The sequence below is a fragment of the Symphalangus syndactylus genome, chromosome 4 (assembly GCF_028878055.3).
Source record: "Symphalangus syndactylus isolate Jambi chromosome 4, NHGRI_mSymSyn1-v2.1_pri, whole genome shotgun sequence".
NCBI lineage: Eukaryota > Metazoa > Chordata > Mammalia > Primates > Hylobatidae > Symphalangus > Symphalangus syndactylus.
In genome coordinates, this window is record NC_072426.2 from 78,859,490 (window position 1) to 78,876,720 (window position 17,231).

The 17,231-nt window shown below is 37.7% G+C and overlaps 1 protein-coding gene across 8 annotated transcripts in view; it reads left to right on the forward strand.

Moving 5' to 3' along the window:
• LOC129480816 (zinc finger protein 37A) overlaps positions 1-6,414 on the forward strand; it is a 30,234-nt gene extending 23,820 nt beyond the window's left edge. For 6 of the 8 annotated variants that reach the window (XM_063637363.1, XM_063637361.1, XM_063637360.1 and 3 more), the window contains one exon: positions 204-6,414. In XM_063637363.1, coding sequence (XP_063493433.1) covers positions 204-1,651 — 1,448 coding nt within the window. In that variant the 3' untranslated portion in view covers positions 1,652-6,414. The remainder of the gene's footprint in view (positions 1-203) is intronic. The other 2 variants (XM_063637359.1, XM_063637366.1) reach the window with 2 other exon arrangements.
• Positions 6,415-17,231: the final 10,817 nt, after the last annotated feature.

A 17,231-nucleotide genomic window follows, 5' to 3' on the forward strand; every position in this document is an offset into this window, starting at 1 on the left:
GGACTATCTATGAATTAGAACTTTTAGAAATTTAATTTGCTGCTGCTGTGTTGAATTGAAAAGAGGTATAAGACTGGAAGTGTGCACATTGTCATAACATAGGTTTGAGGAGATAATGGCCTAAACTGAGCCATGCCTTCAAGTATAATGCTAACTCTTACATATCCTTGTCAACTAACCTTTCTTGTCACTCTGTATTTCAGAATTAATTAATACCAGTAGAAACTATTCAAGAATGAAGTTCAATGAGTTTAACAAAGGTGGAAAATGTTTCTGTGATGAAAAGCATGAAATAATTCATTCTGAAGAGGAACCTTCTGAATATAATAAAAATGGGAACGGCTTCTGGCTGAATGAAGACCTTGTTTGGCATCAGAAAATTAAAAATTGGGAGCAACCTTTTGAATACAGTGAATGTGGGAAAGCTTTCCCTGAGAATTCACTCTTCCTTGTACATAAGAGAGGTTACATAGGACAGAAAACCTGCAAATATACTGAACATGGGAAAACCTGTGATATGTCATTTTTCATCACTCATCAGCAAACACATCCAAGAGAGAACCACTATGGTAAGGAATGTGGAGAAAATATCTTTGAGGAATCCATTCTCCTTGAACATCAGAGTGTTTACCCATTCAGCCAGAAGTTAAATCTCACTCCAATTCAGAGAACCCACTCAATTAACAATATTATTGAATATAATGAATGTGGAACCTTTTTCAGTGAAAAATTAGTCCTTCATTTACAACACAGAACACATACAGGGGAAAAACCTTATGAATGTCATGAATGTGGAAAAACCTTCACCCAGAAGTCAGCCCACACAAGACATCAGAGAACACACACAGGTGGAAAACCCTATGAATGTCACGAATGTGGGAAGACCTTCTATAAGAATTCAGACCTCATTAAACATCAAAGAATTCACACAGGGGAGAGACCTTATGGATGTCATGAATGTGGGAAATCCTTCAGTGAAAAGTCAACCCTTACTCAACATCAAAGAACACACACAGGGGAGAAACCATATGAATGTCATGAATGTGGGAAAACCTTCTCATTTAAGTCAGTCCTTACTGTGCATCAGAAAACACACACAGGGGAGAAGCCCTATGAATGCTATGCATGTGGGAAAGCCTTTCTCAGAAAATCAGATCTCATTAAACATCAGAGAATTCACACAGGTGAAAAACCTTATGAATGTAATGTATGTGGGAAGTCATTCTCTGAGAAGTCAACCCTTACTAAACATCTAAGAACTCACACAGGTGAGAAACCTTATGAATGTATTCAGTGTGGAAAATTTTTCTGCTACTACTCCGGTTTCACAGAACATCTGAGAAGACACACAGGGGAGAAACCTTTTGGATGTAATAAATGTGGGAAAACCTTCCGTCAGAAGTCGGCCCTAATTGTTCACCAGAGAACTCATATAAGACAGAAACCCTATGGATGTAATGAATGTGGAAAGTCATTCTGTGTGAAGTCAAAACTCATTGCACATCATAGAACACACACAGGGGAGAAACCCTATGAATGTAATGTTTGTGGAAAATCATTCTATGTTAAGTCAAAACTAACTGTACATCAGAGAACACACTTGAGGAGAAACCCTATAAATGTAGTAAATGAGGGAAATTACTCTGGGTGAAGTCAGAACTTTGTAGAACACAGAACAAAGGGTGAGAGAAATCTGTTAATATAATGATAGCCTTTGCTGTGAAGTCGGTTCTCACAGTATAGAAGAGAACTTAAAGAGGGAAAAAAACAATATGAAGATAGGGAATGCAGGAAAACATTATTCTGGAATTTGGACCATACGCTATGTTACAAAACTAAAAGTGGAAAAAACTTATTAGTGAATGAATATAGGAAACATTTTGCCCAATGCCACTCCTCATTAAACATCAGAGAATTCACATAGGGTGAAACCTGGGTCAGCATCCCTAGGTTGAGAGACGATGCATTTTTCTGCTACTACTACAGTTTCACAGAATATCTGAGAAGACACACAGGGGAGAAACGTTTTGGGTGTAATGAATGTGGGAAAACCTTTCATCAGCCCTAATTGTTCACCACAGAACTCATATAAGACAGAAACCCTATGGATGTAATGAATGTGGAAAATCATTCTGTGTGAAGTCGAGGCCAGAGAAAATGCACAAACTGTAGGAAACTATAGGAAAGCATTTACTATGAGGTTATATTTTATGGAGTATATGTAATAAGAAGTAGCTTCTCAGTGAATATCAGATAGTAGAGAAAGTATTTTTAACTGTATCGAATGTGTGGGCGTTTTAAGTTAAAATCTAAATTTAACATAGAACAGGTTGAATTGCAGGATATCTAGCAATTTAAGAAAATGTGGAAAAAAGATTTTTATTGAGAAATAGCATTTTACTTTGTTAATATCCAGTTTAGTTCATTGTCAAGACTGCTATTTTCTAAGAGACTTGAAAAGATGCCACTCGAGCCAATGGCTATAAGTAGTTCAAAGGTTTATTGCTTAGCCATATGAAAAATAAGGGAAGATTTTTTAGCAAAGGGACCCACAAACAAGAGTGCTCTTGTATGTCTAGAAGAAAGAGAAAGACCCTCAATCTGGGGCCATAGTACAGGAGCCCACCAGCAGCATTTTTGAGTAATCCTGGGGCAGACTAAATTCGGACGACCCGTCTCAGAATGGTGGATCAAAGCGGCAAGTCAATTTGCCTTGTATGCAACTTATGAGGATTAGTAGAAGAGAGTGGGTACAGATTTCTGGTGGTTTCTGCCCTGCAGATGTCTAACACATAAGCCAGGACATTCTGCGGTGAGTGACTTATCGTACCCAACTCTATTTCTCTCCATACTGAAACACGTCTTTCATAGGTGATATAACTTTTTAAAATGTATATGTTGCCGGGCGCGGTGGCTCACGCTTGTAATCCCAGCACTTTGGGAGGCTGAGGTGGGCAGATCACGAGGTCAGGAGATCGAGACCACGGTGAAACCCCGTCTCTACTAAAAATACAAAAAAAATCAGCCGGGCGTGGTGGCGGGCGCCTGTAGTCCCAGCTACTCGGAGAGGCTGAGGCAGGAGAATGGCGTGAACCCGGGAGGCGGAGCTTGCAGTGAGCCGAGATTGCGCCACTGCACTCCAAGTGAGACTCCGTCTCAAAAAAAAAAATGTATATGTAGATATAACTTAAATATGGAGCTTTCAAAAAGCACAAATAGGCTGGGCATGGTGGCTTGTGCCTATAATCCCAGTACTTTGGGAGGCTGAGGTGGGCAAATCACCTGAGGTCAGGAGTTCCAGACCAGCTTTGGCCAACATGATGAAACCCTGTCTCTACTAAAAATACAAAAATTAGCCGGGCATGGTGGTGCACACCTGCAGTCCTGGCTACTAGAGAGGCTGAGGTGGGAGGATCACTTGAACCTGGGAGGTGGAAGTTTCAGTGAGCTGAGATCATGCCACTGCACTCCAGCCTGAGTGACAGAGAGAGATTAAAACAAAGAAACAAACACAAAAATAGACTTTGCTATTGGGTAAGGTATAGTAGTTGGCAGCAGAATGGACCCATTGAGGATAACTATAAAATTACAGAAAATATTTAAGTGCAACTAATTGCTATAGAAGCAAAGAGGACTAAAGGGGCAAAATTCTAGAGAGTGGTAAATCTCAGAAAGCACATGCACAGAATGCAGCTCTGGGGGCCCTTTCCACTTGTGGCTATAGGGCAGAACCTGAATACTGAACTTGATTCAGGCAGAGGACCATAACCTGGGGGTCAGGGGAAGGCATGGGGGGACCAGAAACCAGGAGAACAATCAAGACTGCAATGAAAAAAATGGATACATTAGGGGCTTCAAACACATATAATTTCTCAAGAAATTTCCAGATGTCTCATGCTGCATAGGGCAGGAGCCTGAAAAGCTAATTTGAGAAGATAATAAGTAGGATTTTTGTTCTGTTTTGCATTTTGCAGTATAAAGGAGAAATTATTAGAACTTAGGAAGTGCCAGCAGGTTGGTGAACATGCCATCAGTAAAAGCCCTGGAAACAAGGTCATACTAGACATTGGTTCTGCCTTCTCACAACTGCAAACAATACCTGAGTGGAATATTCAAAAACTTGCTTAGAAAGAAAGCTCTAGGAACAGATGGCTCCACTGAAGTTATTCCAAATATTTAAGAAATAATATCAGGCTTTTATAAACTTTTCTAGAAGAAAAAAGATGGAACTTTTCCAATTCAGTTTTTGAGGCCAGTACAACCTTGATACCAAAACCTATACAAACAAACGAAAAACCTATAAAGCTATAGACCAAAGTCTCATAGATTTAGATGCAAAATCCTAAAATTGAAAAAAAAAACCATCTAGCCATATCCATAAACTATTATCATCACCAAGAGATGTTTATTAGGGCAATCAAAAGATGATTTATTATTTTAAAAAAACCAATGTGGCCTTCCATTCCTCTTTCTTTTGATTCCCCTCTTTGACTTTTCATGTATCTCTCCTGCCTTCCTCCCCCAGAGTGGAGGAGTTAGACTTGCCTCGTGGGATGAGAGGAGTTTTGGCTTTGTGTCTGCTGGCACCAAGAGGGCTGAGGGTGAGGTGTGGAAGGGACAGGGGGAGGAGATGGGCAGCATTGTTGAGAGATTGGTAACACTGAGCAAATAAATACGTTGAGAATGATGACAGCAAGATTTCTCCATTAAAGAAGGTATTTATAAAAATAGGAATGAGGAGAGCTAGAAAACCTGGAGTGTGGCATTAGAATAGAACTCATATCTTTTAAATATATAGGAACAAATAGAGAAATTGTTGTGTGTGCACGTATGCATATATTGTGTGTTCATTCTACTGAGAGGACCTAAACACAATGACACCTCAGAAATAGTAAGCAGACCAACTGCCAAGTTATTAGTTCCTAAATACTATCCACAAAAAAGGGGACCAGGGATGATTCCTAGTCAGAGATTGGGAGAAATACAAGATGAGCCTGGATCATCTCATGTACCTAACAGTAAGAAAATACTCTGGCTGGTCTCAGTGGCTCATACCTGTAATTCTAGCATGTTAGAAGGTCGAGGTGGGTAGGTTGCTTGACCCCAGGAGTTTGAGACTAGCCTGGGCAACATGGCACAACTGTCTCTACAAAAAATACAAAAATTAGCCAGGCATGGTGGCATGCACCTGTATTCCGAGGTACTCAGGAGGCAGAGATGTGGGAGGATCACTTGAGCCTGGCAGATTGAAGCTGCTTTGAGCTGTGATCATGCCACTATACTCTAGCCTGGAAGACAGAGTGAGACCCCATCTCAGGAAAAAAGAAAAGAAAAAAGATGTCATTCAGCAGGTTAATGGATAAACTGTGGAACATCCAGAAAACTTTAACATTCTTCAAAGAAATAGAAAACACAATCCTAAAATTTATATGGGAACCACAAAAGACCTAGAATAGAGCTATCCTGAGCAAAAGGAATCAAACTGGAAGAATCATATTACCTGACTTCCAATTATTCAACAGAGCTACAGTAACCAAAACAGCATGATACTGGCATAAAAACAGACACATAGGAACAGAATAGACAACCCAGAAACAAATTCATACATCTACAGTGAACTCACTTTTGACAAAGGAATGAAGAACATACATTGGGGAAAAGATAATGTCTTTAATAAATGGTGCTGGGAAAACTGGATATCCATATGCAGAATGAAACTAGACCCCCATCTCTTAGCATATACAAAAATCAAAATTAACTAAAAAGTTAAATCTAAGACCTCAAACTATGAAACAGCAAAAAGAAAACATTGGGGAATCTCTCCAGGACATTAGAGTGGGCAAAGATTTCTTGTGTAATACCTGACAAACAGGCAACCAAAGCAAAAGTGGACAAATGGGATCACATCAAGTTAAAAAGCTTCTGCACTGCAAAGGAAACAACAAAGTGAAGAGACAACCCATAGAATGTGAGAGAATATTTGCAAACTATCCATCTGTATTAGGCCATTCTTGAAGTACTGTAAAGAAATACTTGAGACTGGATAATTTATAAAGAAGAGGTTTAATTGGCTCACGGTTTTGCAGGCTGTACAGGAAGCATGGTGCTAACATCTGATCAGCTTGTAGGGAGGCGTCAGGAAGTTTCCAACCATGGTGGAAGGCAAAAGGGGAGTAAGTATCTCACATGGCAGGAGCAGGGGCAAAGAGAGGGGGGAAGGGAAGTGCCACACAAACAGATCTTGTGAGTACTCAGATTTTGTGAGGGGTGCCTGAGGTCATGGATACCCCATTTACCCTGATGTGTTTATACACATTTCATACCTGTATTAAAATATCTCATGTACCCCATAAACATATATACCTACTTTGTACCCACAAAAATTTAAAAATAAAGTTAATTTCAATGTTTAAAGACTTGTTATTAAAATAATAGCAGTTTCTATAAATTTAATATTTCAATAAAACTCCCAATATTTATTCTTAACACTGGAAAAAGTTTTCCAAAACATATATGGCAGAAATATGGGCCTTGATGTGAGGGCAGCATCAATTAATGAGGGATCCTCTCCCTTGACCAAAACACCTTCCACCAAGACCCACCTTTAACGCTGAGCATTACCTCTCAAAATGAGATTTGGGCAGGGACTAATATCCAAACTGTATCAACATCTGACAAGGTGTTCATAACCAGAATATATAAGGAGCTATAACAATTCTTTAGAAGAAAATCTAATCTGAGTTAAAACTGGGCAAAAATCTGAATAGACATTTCTCAAAAGAAGACATACAAATGGCAAACAGGCATATGAAAAGTTAATATCATTGATCATTAGAGAAATGCAAATCAAAACTACAATGAGATATCACCTCACCCCAGTTAAAATGTCTTCTTTCCAAAAGACAGATAATAAATGCTGAAGAGGATGTGGAGAAAAGGGAACCCTTGTGCACTGTGGAAATGTATATTAGTACAACCACTATGGAGAACAATTTGGAGGTACCTCAAAAACTAAAAATAGAGCTACCATACAATCCCACAGTTCCACTGGTAGTTATATACCCCAAAGAAAGGAAATCAGTATATTGAAGATATATCTGCACCATGTTTACTGTAGCACTACTCACAATAGCCAAGATTTGGAAGCAACCTAAGTGTCTATCAGCAGATGAATGGATAAATAAAATATGGCACATATACACAATGGAGTACTATTCAGCCATAAAAAAGAATGAGATCCTGTCATTTGCAACATTATAGATGGAACTAGAGATCATTAAGTGAAATAAGCCAGGCACAGCAAGACAGACATCATATGTTCTGACGTATTTGTTGGAGCTAAAGATGAAAACAACTGAACTTATAGAGAGTAGAAGGATGGATACTAGAGGCTGGGAAAGGTAGTGGGGGCATGGTGAGGGGGAAGTGGGGAATGTTAATAGGCACAAAATGTAGAATGACTAAGACCTAGTATTTGATAGCACAAGGTTACTACAGTCAGTAATAACTGTGCATTTTAAAGGTATAATTGAATTGTTTGTAACGCAAAGGATAAATGCTTGAGGTTATGGATACCCCATTTACCCTGATGTGATTATTAGACATTGCATGCCTATATCAAAATATATCACATACCCCATAGTTATATACACCTGGTATGTACCCACAAAAGTTAAAGTAAAATTTCAATGATTAGTTAATAACAGTTTTCTTTAAGTGTTTCTGTAAATTTAATACAATTTCAATAAAGCTCCCAATATTTATTCTTAGTACTGGAAAAAGTTTTCCAAAATGTGTATGGCAGAAATAGGGCCAAAATAGGCAAGAAAACTATTTTCGAGATGTCAGTTTTCCTCAAATTGTTCTATTAATTAAACACCACTTGAACTAAAATTTGACAAGTGGATTATAAATTTATGTGGACATTCAAAACAATTGTGGATACATGAGTCCAGAATCACAGCCATAAACTATTACGTGCTTGGGAGATTTTCAGAAAATATGCCAATGAAATCCAAGGGGAAGACACGTCTTCAAAAAGTGATGTTACCTTTGACTCCCCAAAGCATATATAAAGCCTCAACTCATCATAGATCTAAATATAAGAGCTCAAACTTAAAACTTGTAGAAGAAAACATGAGAAAATTTTTGTAGGTTTGAGTTAGATGATGATTTCTATATAGGACAATAATAATATGGAACATACAAAAATAAATTTAATGCACTTTAAAATAATACAAATGATTTACTCATTTTAAACTTTGCTAAATTAGATTTTGTTAAATTCAAAAGCTTGTGTTCTTCAAAGCACACAGTTAAGGAAATGGAAAGGTGAGTTATGGACTAAAAAAAATACCTGTAAAACAGCTTTGGGTAAGAATAGAAGAAAAATCCCAATAAGAAAATTGGTGAAAGAATGGTGTGGAAAGTTCATTACAGAAAAATGAATGGCAAATTATCCTGATTTGGGGGAGAGTGTTCAATACCAATGCTAATTTTTAAAATGTCCTGTGTTTAATTTTTTGGAGTTTGTGATTTGCAACATGCCCCTACTGCATGGAGGGAGAGGAGATGGTAAAATGAACAGAAGTAATAATTGTAAACATAAAATCTCAATGGATCATAATTTTCCACAGAACAGAATAAAATGTGTAGCTGTCAATTTACAACACCACTCGGTAGGAGCACAATACAATAATTCCACTATTCTTAATATGGGCCAAATTTCTGATCTTGAAACCAGCTCAGTTTTCCTATACCATTGATGTTTATGGGGGCTTTTTTGGGGAATAAACAGAAATTGACTGTTAGACCATCCTTGCATTGCTATAAAGAAATACCTGAGACTGGGTAATATAAAGAAAAGAGCTTATAAAGGGAAGAGGTTTAATTGGCTCAGGTTCTGCAGGCTTTACAGGAAGCATGGTGCTGGGATCTACTTGGCTTCTGGTGAAGCCTCAGCTTTCAGTCACAGCAGAAGGCAAAACAGGAGCAAGAGAGAGGGAGTTGGGGCAAGTGCCACATACTTTTAGATGACCAGATCTTGGGAGAATTCAGTATCAGGAAGACAGCACTAAGCCATATGAGGTTTCCATCCCCATGATCACCTCCCACGAGGACCTACCTCCAGCACTGGGAATTAAATTCAACATCAGATTTAGGCAGGCAAAAATATTCGAAGCATGGGATTGACCTCCCAGTCTTAAAGGTTGAGAAGTTTAACATTTGTCATCTGAATTTCTTTCTCAATAAACCAATCTTTAGGACTCCCACATAGTTTCATGGACCTGAAACTTTACAGAGAACCACAACTGGACAATGAGAACTGTTGCCAGTTGACTAACTCCTGTTCCTTCTTTCTCATTCCTGTTTTCCCACAGGTGGTTACAATGAGATGCTAGACCTCTCATCTAACCACCTGCTGCCTGTTGATCATCTTCCTTATTCCCCTTAATTCCTGCCTATATAAACTCCTAATTTTAGTTGGGAGAGACAGATTTGACGGTTAGATTGACAGCATCCACAATAAAGCTCTTCCCTGGCAATACTCGTCTTAGTGACTGGCTTTCTGTGTAGTGAGCAACCACACCTAGGCCAAACCCCTAGTGTTCAGCAACAATACATTTGTTCTACTTGATCCTCTGAGCTAATATCTTTGCCTTATGAAAACTTGCCTCACAGCCACTCAGATCAGGGGATGCTCAATGAGGAAGAAACCATTAAGAACTATGTTATCCAGTTTTGTCTAGGGCTGCTGTGATCGGGCAGTTCACTGTGCAGTGAGAAGCCTCCAGAGCAACATGCAGCAGCCCTGTCATCACCCTATTTTCCTCCTGCATCTAGCAGAAATCTTCACACACTTGTGAAGCCAACTATAGCCATAACTGCAGCCCAGGCCGAAGCTTTTTGCTAATAACCAATGAGCTAGAAAGGTGGGGTTGGCCCATTTCTCTGTGCATTGTATCTAAGCCATGTAGTTTGGGCCCTAGAAAAGAGCTCTACCTAACAATGAGCTATTCTGCCAAACAGTCAACTGAGGATTTAAAAACTTGGACTTATAGGGACTTTCAGTATTCTCTAATAAAGATGCACTCTATGTCCGTATCTTTTCGTATTTTCAAGTGCAAAAAGTAAACATTTTTGCTCAAATATTCCAGTTACCAAATAATTCATATGATGGTATTGGATTGACCCCCAAATAAATGTAAGCTGAGAAACTGGGCAAGGCTGATATATTCACCTCCTCCCACATTCATGGAATGGGAGATGTACCTAGTGAGATCTGTAGTTGTATGGATCTTGCCGCTGGCCTTTTTTGGATTAGTTGAGACACTCAAGCCCCAGAATCCTTTAAAAATCAATAAGGTCCAGATTGAGGACCCTCAGAATGTCTGCTCTTTTCATCTTTTCACTTACGCCAACCACTTTCTTCACTGATGACAAGCACTCAAATTATATTTCTCTCTTTAATACTAATACACAAGTGTTAGAAATGAAAAATAGAAAACAAAGGGTGTATATAAGGTGTGTGATACTTGGCTTTAAGTGAAACCAGTAATGTTCCAACTAAAGATGTGCTTTCCTAGTGTTACACAGCTCATTCAGGTGGTGCATTTCTCTGAGTGCACTTCTGGTATATGACGAGTAGTTGCAAGGGGCCAGTTTGTTAGTAGAACACCGGGTTAGAGGCTCTCCCACTTCCTCCTACACCTGTCTCTGGTTCTCCACTCATTTCAGGACCCCTTTCCTCAGCTTCTCTAACACACTAAGCCTGCATCTACTCTCAGCAGGATTCCATTGAGACAGAGGTAAATACTAGCCGAATTCATGACTTCAACAGAATTTGAGCTGAAGTAAATATTTGCAGAAGTATAACAAACTCAACATAATGCATGCCATAAAAGAGGTGTGGCCGTAGTGCCAAGGAAGCAGAATGAAAGAACTGCATTTTCAGGTAGAACAAGAACAAGAAAGTTACCTGAAAAAAGTGACAATTTAAGCTGATTTTGATACTTGGGTATAATTCTAGTGGGCAGAGAAACACATGGGCAGTTGAAACTGAGAGAGGGTGGTTATCTAATATAATAGGGGATGTTTGGGGCTAATGTGAGTCATGCAGTTTGGCTGAGTGGGGAAAAAATGTAAGATCTATGTGGAGAATCTAGAAATTTGCTGTTGGAAATAAACTGGAGAACAGGGAAAGATATCTGCACCAAAGTGTGGGACGTAATTGTGTTTTAGAGAGTAATCAGAAGATTTTAATATGCATTGAGCAGTAAGAGTCTAGGGGTGAGGAGGGGGTTAATATAATAAGGAGGGAGGATGCAGAGAGGACCTAACAGGCTTAACTAATTCATTAATTCATGTTGGGCCCTGGGGTTGTGGTGTCAAGCAGAAATAGCCATATTACAATCAAATGCAGTGGGAGAAATTAAGTAATTGCACACATCTGAGCATAACCATGGCAGAGACGTATACTCAATAGAAGATATCTCAATCTAGCAAGATTTGAGTATTCAGTCCTAGTACTTACTAGGAGTGATTGAGAATATACTTTCTGTCACAAATGATTCCCTGTTAAAAAGTTTGGGTTTTATCTTTTCGATAAGGAGATACCATTGAAAATTTTGGATCAGGAACTAAAATTTAAAAAGTAATTTTTTCCATATTTCTTCCAATCATGTTTTCTTCTTTCTAAAGATGTGCATTACATGATGTACACCATGACATTCTGGAAGCTGAGTCAGAGACAGCAAATCGCATAAGTGCCTCTTCCATCCTGAGTTCATGCCCAATGGGCATGAAGTGTTCTACTTTCATTCAATGAAATTCTTTTTTGAGACAGAGTCTAGCTTTATCGCCCAGGCTGGAGTGCAGTGGCAAAATCTCGGCTTACTGCAATCTCCCCCTCCCGGGTTCAAGCGATTCTCCTGCCTCAGCCTCCTGAGTAGCTGGGATTACAGGCGTCTGCCACCATGCCCAGCTAATTTTTGTATTTTTAGTAGAGACGGGATTTCACGCTGTTGGCCAGGCTGGTCTCGAACTCTTGACCTCGTGATCTGCCCACCTCGGCCTCCCAAAGTGCTGGGGTTACAAGCATGAGCCACCACATCTGGCCAATGAAATTCTTTAAATAATGTTTCTGTGAGCACTCAGTAACTCATTCATAACAGTGGAGAACTCAACTTACATTATAGCTTTCTAGATCGTGGATTTTTTCTTCCCTACATTGCATTGTTCGATTTTCTAGAGTTATAATTAGGCATATTTGGTTATATTTTTTGGCTGGTAAAAAGTCAAAATAAGAGGAGGCATAGTGATCTTAAGAACTTCAGAACTCCAGCCTGGGCGACAGAGCAAGACTCTGTCTAAAAAAAAAAAGAAAGAAAAAAAACTATAACTTTGTTAGGTTCAGGGGTATACGTGCACGTTTATTTTATAGGTAAATTGTGTGTTGCAGGGCTTGGTGTACAGATGGCCACCCTCCACCTTAAGTAGGCCCTGGTGTCTGCTGTTCCCTTCTTTGTGTCCATGTGTAGTCAATATTTAGCTTTCATTTATAAGTGAGAACATGAGGCATTTAGTTTTCTGTTTCTGTGTTAAAAAACTGTAACTTGGCTACTCTGCCTATGGAGTAGCCATTCTTTTTCCTTTACTTTCTCAATAAACTTGCTTTCACTTAAAAAAAAACTATAACTTCAAAACATGTTTCTTTGCATCTCATAAAACTGCCATTAGAGATTTCATGTACTAGGTTTATCATTTTCCACTATATTTAGGTACAATTTAAGTACTTGCCTTCAAATTTATTGCCAAAAACCCCTTATCCCAACTGACATGTTTGTAGTTTTGGGTTTTGTTTGTTTCTAAAAATCAGTATTCTTACTTGTTCCATCCTGATTTCAAAATTGTGAGGGTGATTTACTTTGGTAAAATACACATAAACAATATCATTTAATTTATTTGTAAGTGTACAATTCAATGGCATCAAATACATTCACAATGTTATATAACCATCAATACTATCTATACCTAAATTTTTTTCACTTTCCCAACAAAAACTTGATCTACTCAACCATAATCTTTCCTTCTCTCCTCCCTGTCGCTGGTCACTTCTATTCTACTTTTCTGTCTTTATGGATTTGCTTATTCTAGGTACAGCACGTAGGGAGAATCATGAGAAATGTGTCACTCTGTGTCTAGATTATTTCTCTAAGCATAACATTTTCATGGTCCATCCATGTTTAGCATATATTTAAAAATTAATTTTTATGGCTGAATAATGTTCCTTTGCATGTTCATACCATGATTTGTTTACCCACTCATCTGTTCATGGGCACATGGGTGATTTGTACCTTTTGGCTATTGCGAATGATGTTCCTGTGTACAGTGATGTACATATGTCTGTTCAGATCTCTATTTTCAGGTTTTTGGATGTACACCTTACAGCAGAATTGCTGGGTTACATGGCACTTTTATGTTTAAACTTCTGAGAAAACACCACACTATTTTCTTTTCTTTCTTTTTGTTTTTGAGACAGAGTCTTGCTCTGTCACCCAGGCTGGAGTGCAGTGGTGCAATCTCAGCTTACTGCAACCTCTGCCTTCAGGGCTCAAGTGATTCTCCTGCTTCAGCCTCCCAGGTAGCTGAGATTACAGGGGTGCACCACCTTGCCCAGAGAAGTTTTGTGTTTTTGTTTTTTTTTTTTAAGTACAGACTGGGTTTCACCATGTTAGGTAGGCTGGTCTCGAATTCCTGTCCTCAAGTGATCCACCTGTCTCGCTCTCCCAAACTGCTGGGATTACAGGTGTGAGGCATCATGCCTAGCCCACCACGCTATTTTCAACAGCAGATAGACCATTTTACATTCCCACAAGCAATGCACAAGTGTTCTAACTTCACCACTTTCTTGTCACTTCATGTTATTTTCCATTTTTTCTTAGCATACACATCTTACTAAGTAGAAAGGGGTATCTAATTGTGATTGATATTTGCACTTCTCTAATGACTAATGATGTTAAGCATCTTTTCAATTGTTGTCATTTGTGTATATTCTTTGAGTAATGTCAAAGAATTTTCAAGTCCTTTGCTTGCTTTTAGTTAGGTTATCTCTTTGATTGTGGTGGTGTTATTCATGTTCTTTATATATTTTGGATATTACTATCCTGTCACACATGATTGGCAGTTATTTTATCATATTCAGTAGGTTGTCTCTTTGCTTTCTTGATAGTATTCTTTGATGCAAAAAAAGTTCTTAATTTTGATCAAGTCCAATTGACCAATTTTTTCATTCTGTTGTCTGTGTTTTTGGTATCATGTTCCCAAATCCAATGTCATGAGGATTTTCTCCAATGCTTTCTTCTGAGAGCTTTATAGTTTTAGGTCTTGCCTTTAGATCATAAATCCATTTTGTATTAATTTGTGCATATGTTGTAAAGTAAGGGTCCAACTTCATTGTTTTGCAAGTAGGTCTCCAGTTTTCCCAGCACTGTTTTTTGAAGACTATCATTTTTCTATTGAATGGCCTCTGCATCTTTGTCAAAAACAATTCACCATATATTTGAAAGTTTACTTCTGGGATCTCCATTACATTGATCTATTAGTACCACAGTGTTTTAATTATTGTAGCTTTGTGGAGGTTTCAAAGTTAGGAAGTAGGAGTACCCCAAATTTATTCGTCTTTCTGAAGATTGTTTTGGCTATTTGGTGCCCTCTGTAATTTTATATGAATTTGAAAATTAGCTTTTCCTTTTCTGTTGAATTTTGTATCTCTCTTTGGGTAATATTGGCATCTTAACAGTGTTAAGTCTTCCTATACACAAACAGGGATGTCTGCCCATTTATTCGTTTCTTCTTTAATTTCTTTCAGCAGCAGTTTATCATTTTTAGTATATAAGTCTTTAAACTCCTTAAATAAATTTATTGCAATGTATTTAATTCTTTTTAGGTGCTATTGTAAATGGAGTCACTTCCTAATTTTCTTTTTGGATTTTTCATCAATGGTATAGCAAACAAAATTTCTCATCTTGTACCCATAATCTTGCTGAATTTGTTTATTAGCTCTGGTGATTTTCTTTGGATTCTTTGGAATATTCTACATATAGGTTCATGTCATCTTCAAATAGAGATATTTTTACCTCTTTCTTTCTATTTTGGATGTTTTTATTTTTCCTATCTAATAGCTCTGGCTAGAACCTCCTGTTAAATAGCAGCAGTAAAAAGGAGTATCCTTGCCTTGTTCTTAGTGGGAAATCTTTTTAGTTTTTCACCACTGATTATGGTGTTAGCCATGGGTCTTTCATAAATACCCTTTGTCATGTAGAGGAATTATTCCTTTATTCCTAGTTTTCTGAAAGTCTATCATGAAATAGTGTTGGAATTTTTCAAATGCCTTTTTCAACTGAAACAATCAACTGAAACAATCATGTATAGGTTTTTCCCCCTTTCTTCTATTAATAATATGTATTGCATTAGTTGATATATTTGTACTGAACCACCCTTGCATTGCTGGGATAAATGCTATTCACCCATAATGAATAATTCTTTCAACAGACTATTGAATTCAATTTACTAATATTTTGTTTAAAATTTTTGCATCTATAATTGTGAGAATTTTGAGTTTCAGTACAATATTTAATAAATAAAGTAAGATAATCAACACTTTATTATAAAATAGGCTTTGTGATAGATGATCTTGCCCTGCTGTAGGTTAATGTAAGTGTTCTGACCATGTTTATATGGGCCAGATAAGCCACGATGTTTTGTAGATCAGGTATATCAAATTCATTTTCAACTTATATTTTCAACTCTCTTTATGGAGATGTAACCCCATGGTAACTCAAGGTGCATCTGTAGTTGGTTTACTGTATTGTTCAAGTCTTTTTTTTTTAACTTTTCATCTATATGATTGATCTATTTGTGACTGTAAGTAGGGCACTGAAGTCACCAACTATTATAGAATTGTTTATTTCTCCCTTCCATTCTGTCAATTTTATGTCATATATTTTGAGGGTTTGTCATTAGCTGCATAAATGCTTACAACTTTTTTTGCTCTATTGACTCTCTTAGTGATATAGTCTCCTTTATCTCTTTTAAACTTTAAGATTTAAAGTTTATTTTGTTTTAATATTATTATAGCCACTCAGATTTATTTTAGTTACTATTTTCATGTAATATATTTTACTATACTTTTACTTTCAAGTTATTTTTGTCTTTAGACATACAGCGTGTCTCCTGTAGATTTTGTATTGATATTGTTGTATCATGTTTTTAAAAAATTAATTCTGCTATTGTTCTTTGATTGGAATTGTTAATCTGTTCAGATTTAAAGTAATTACTGGTAACACAGGGCTTAATTTTGCCACTTTGTTGCTTGTTTTTTATTATTTATTTTTAAATTATACTTTAAGTTCTAGGGTACATGTGCACAATGTGCAGGTTTGTTACATATGTATACATGTGCCATGTTGGTGTGCTGCGCCCATTGACTCATCATTTACATTAGGTATATCTCCTAATGCTATCCATACCCCCTCCCCCCATCCCATGACAGGCCCCAATGTGTGATGTTCCCCACCCTGTGTCCAAGTGTTCTCATTGCTCAATTCCCACCTATAAGTGAGAACGTGCAGTTTGGTTTTCTGTCCCTGTGATAGTTTGCTCAGAATGATTGGTTTCCAGTTTCATCCATGTCCCTACAAAGGACATGAACTCATCCTTTTTTATGGCTGCATAGTATTCCATAGTATTCCATGGTGTATATGTGCCACATTTTCTTAATCCAGTCTATCATTGATGAATATTTAGGTTGGTCCAAGTCTTTGCTATTGTGAATAGTGCCACAATAAACTTACATGTGCATGTGTTTTTATAGCAGCATGATTTATAATCCTTTGGGTATATACCCAGTAATGGGATGGGTGGGTCAAATGGTATTTCTAGTTCCAGATCCTTGAGGAATTGCCACACTGTCTTCCACAATGGTTGAACTAGGTACACCAATCAGATGTAGATTTGGTCTTTTCACATAGTCCCATATTTCTTGGAGGCTTTGTTCATTTGTTCTTACTCTTTTTTCCCTAAACTTCTCTTCTCACTTCATTTCAATCATTTGATCTTCAGTCACTGATACCCTTTCTTCCACTTGATCAAATTGGCTACTGAAGCTTGTGCATGCATCACGTAGTTCTTGTGCCATGGTTTTCGGCTCCATCAGGTCATTTAAGGCCTTC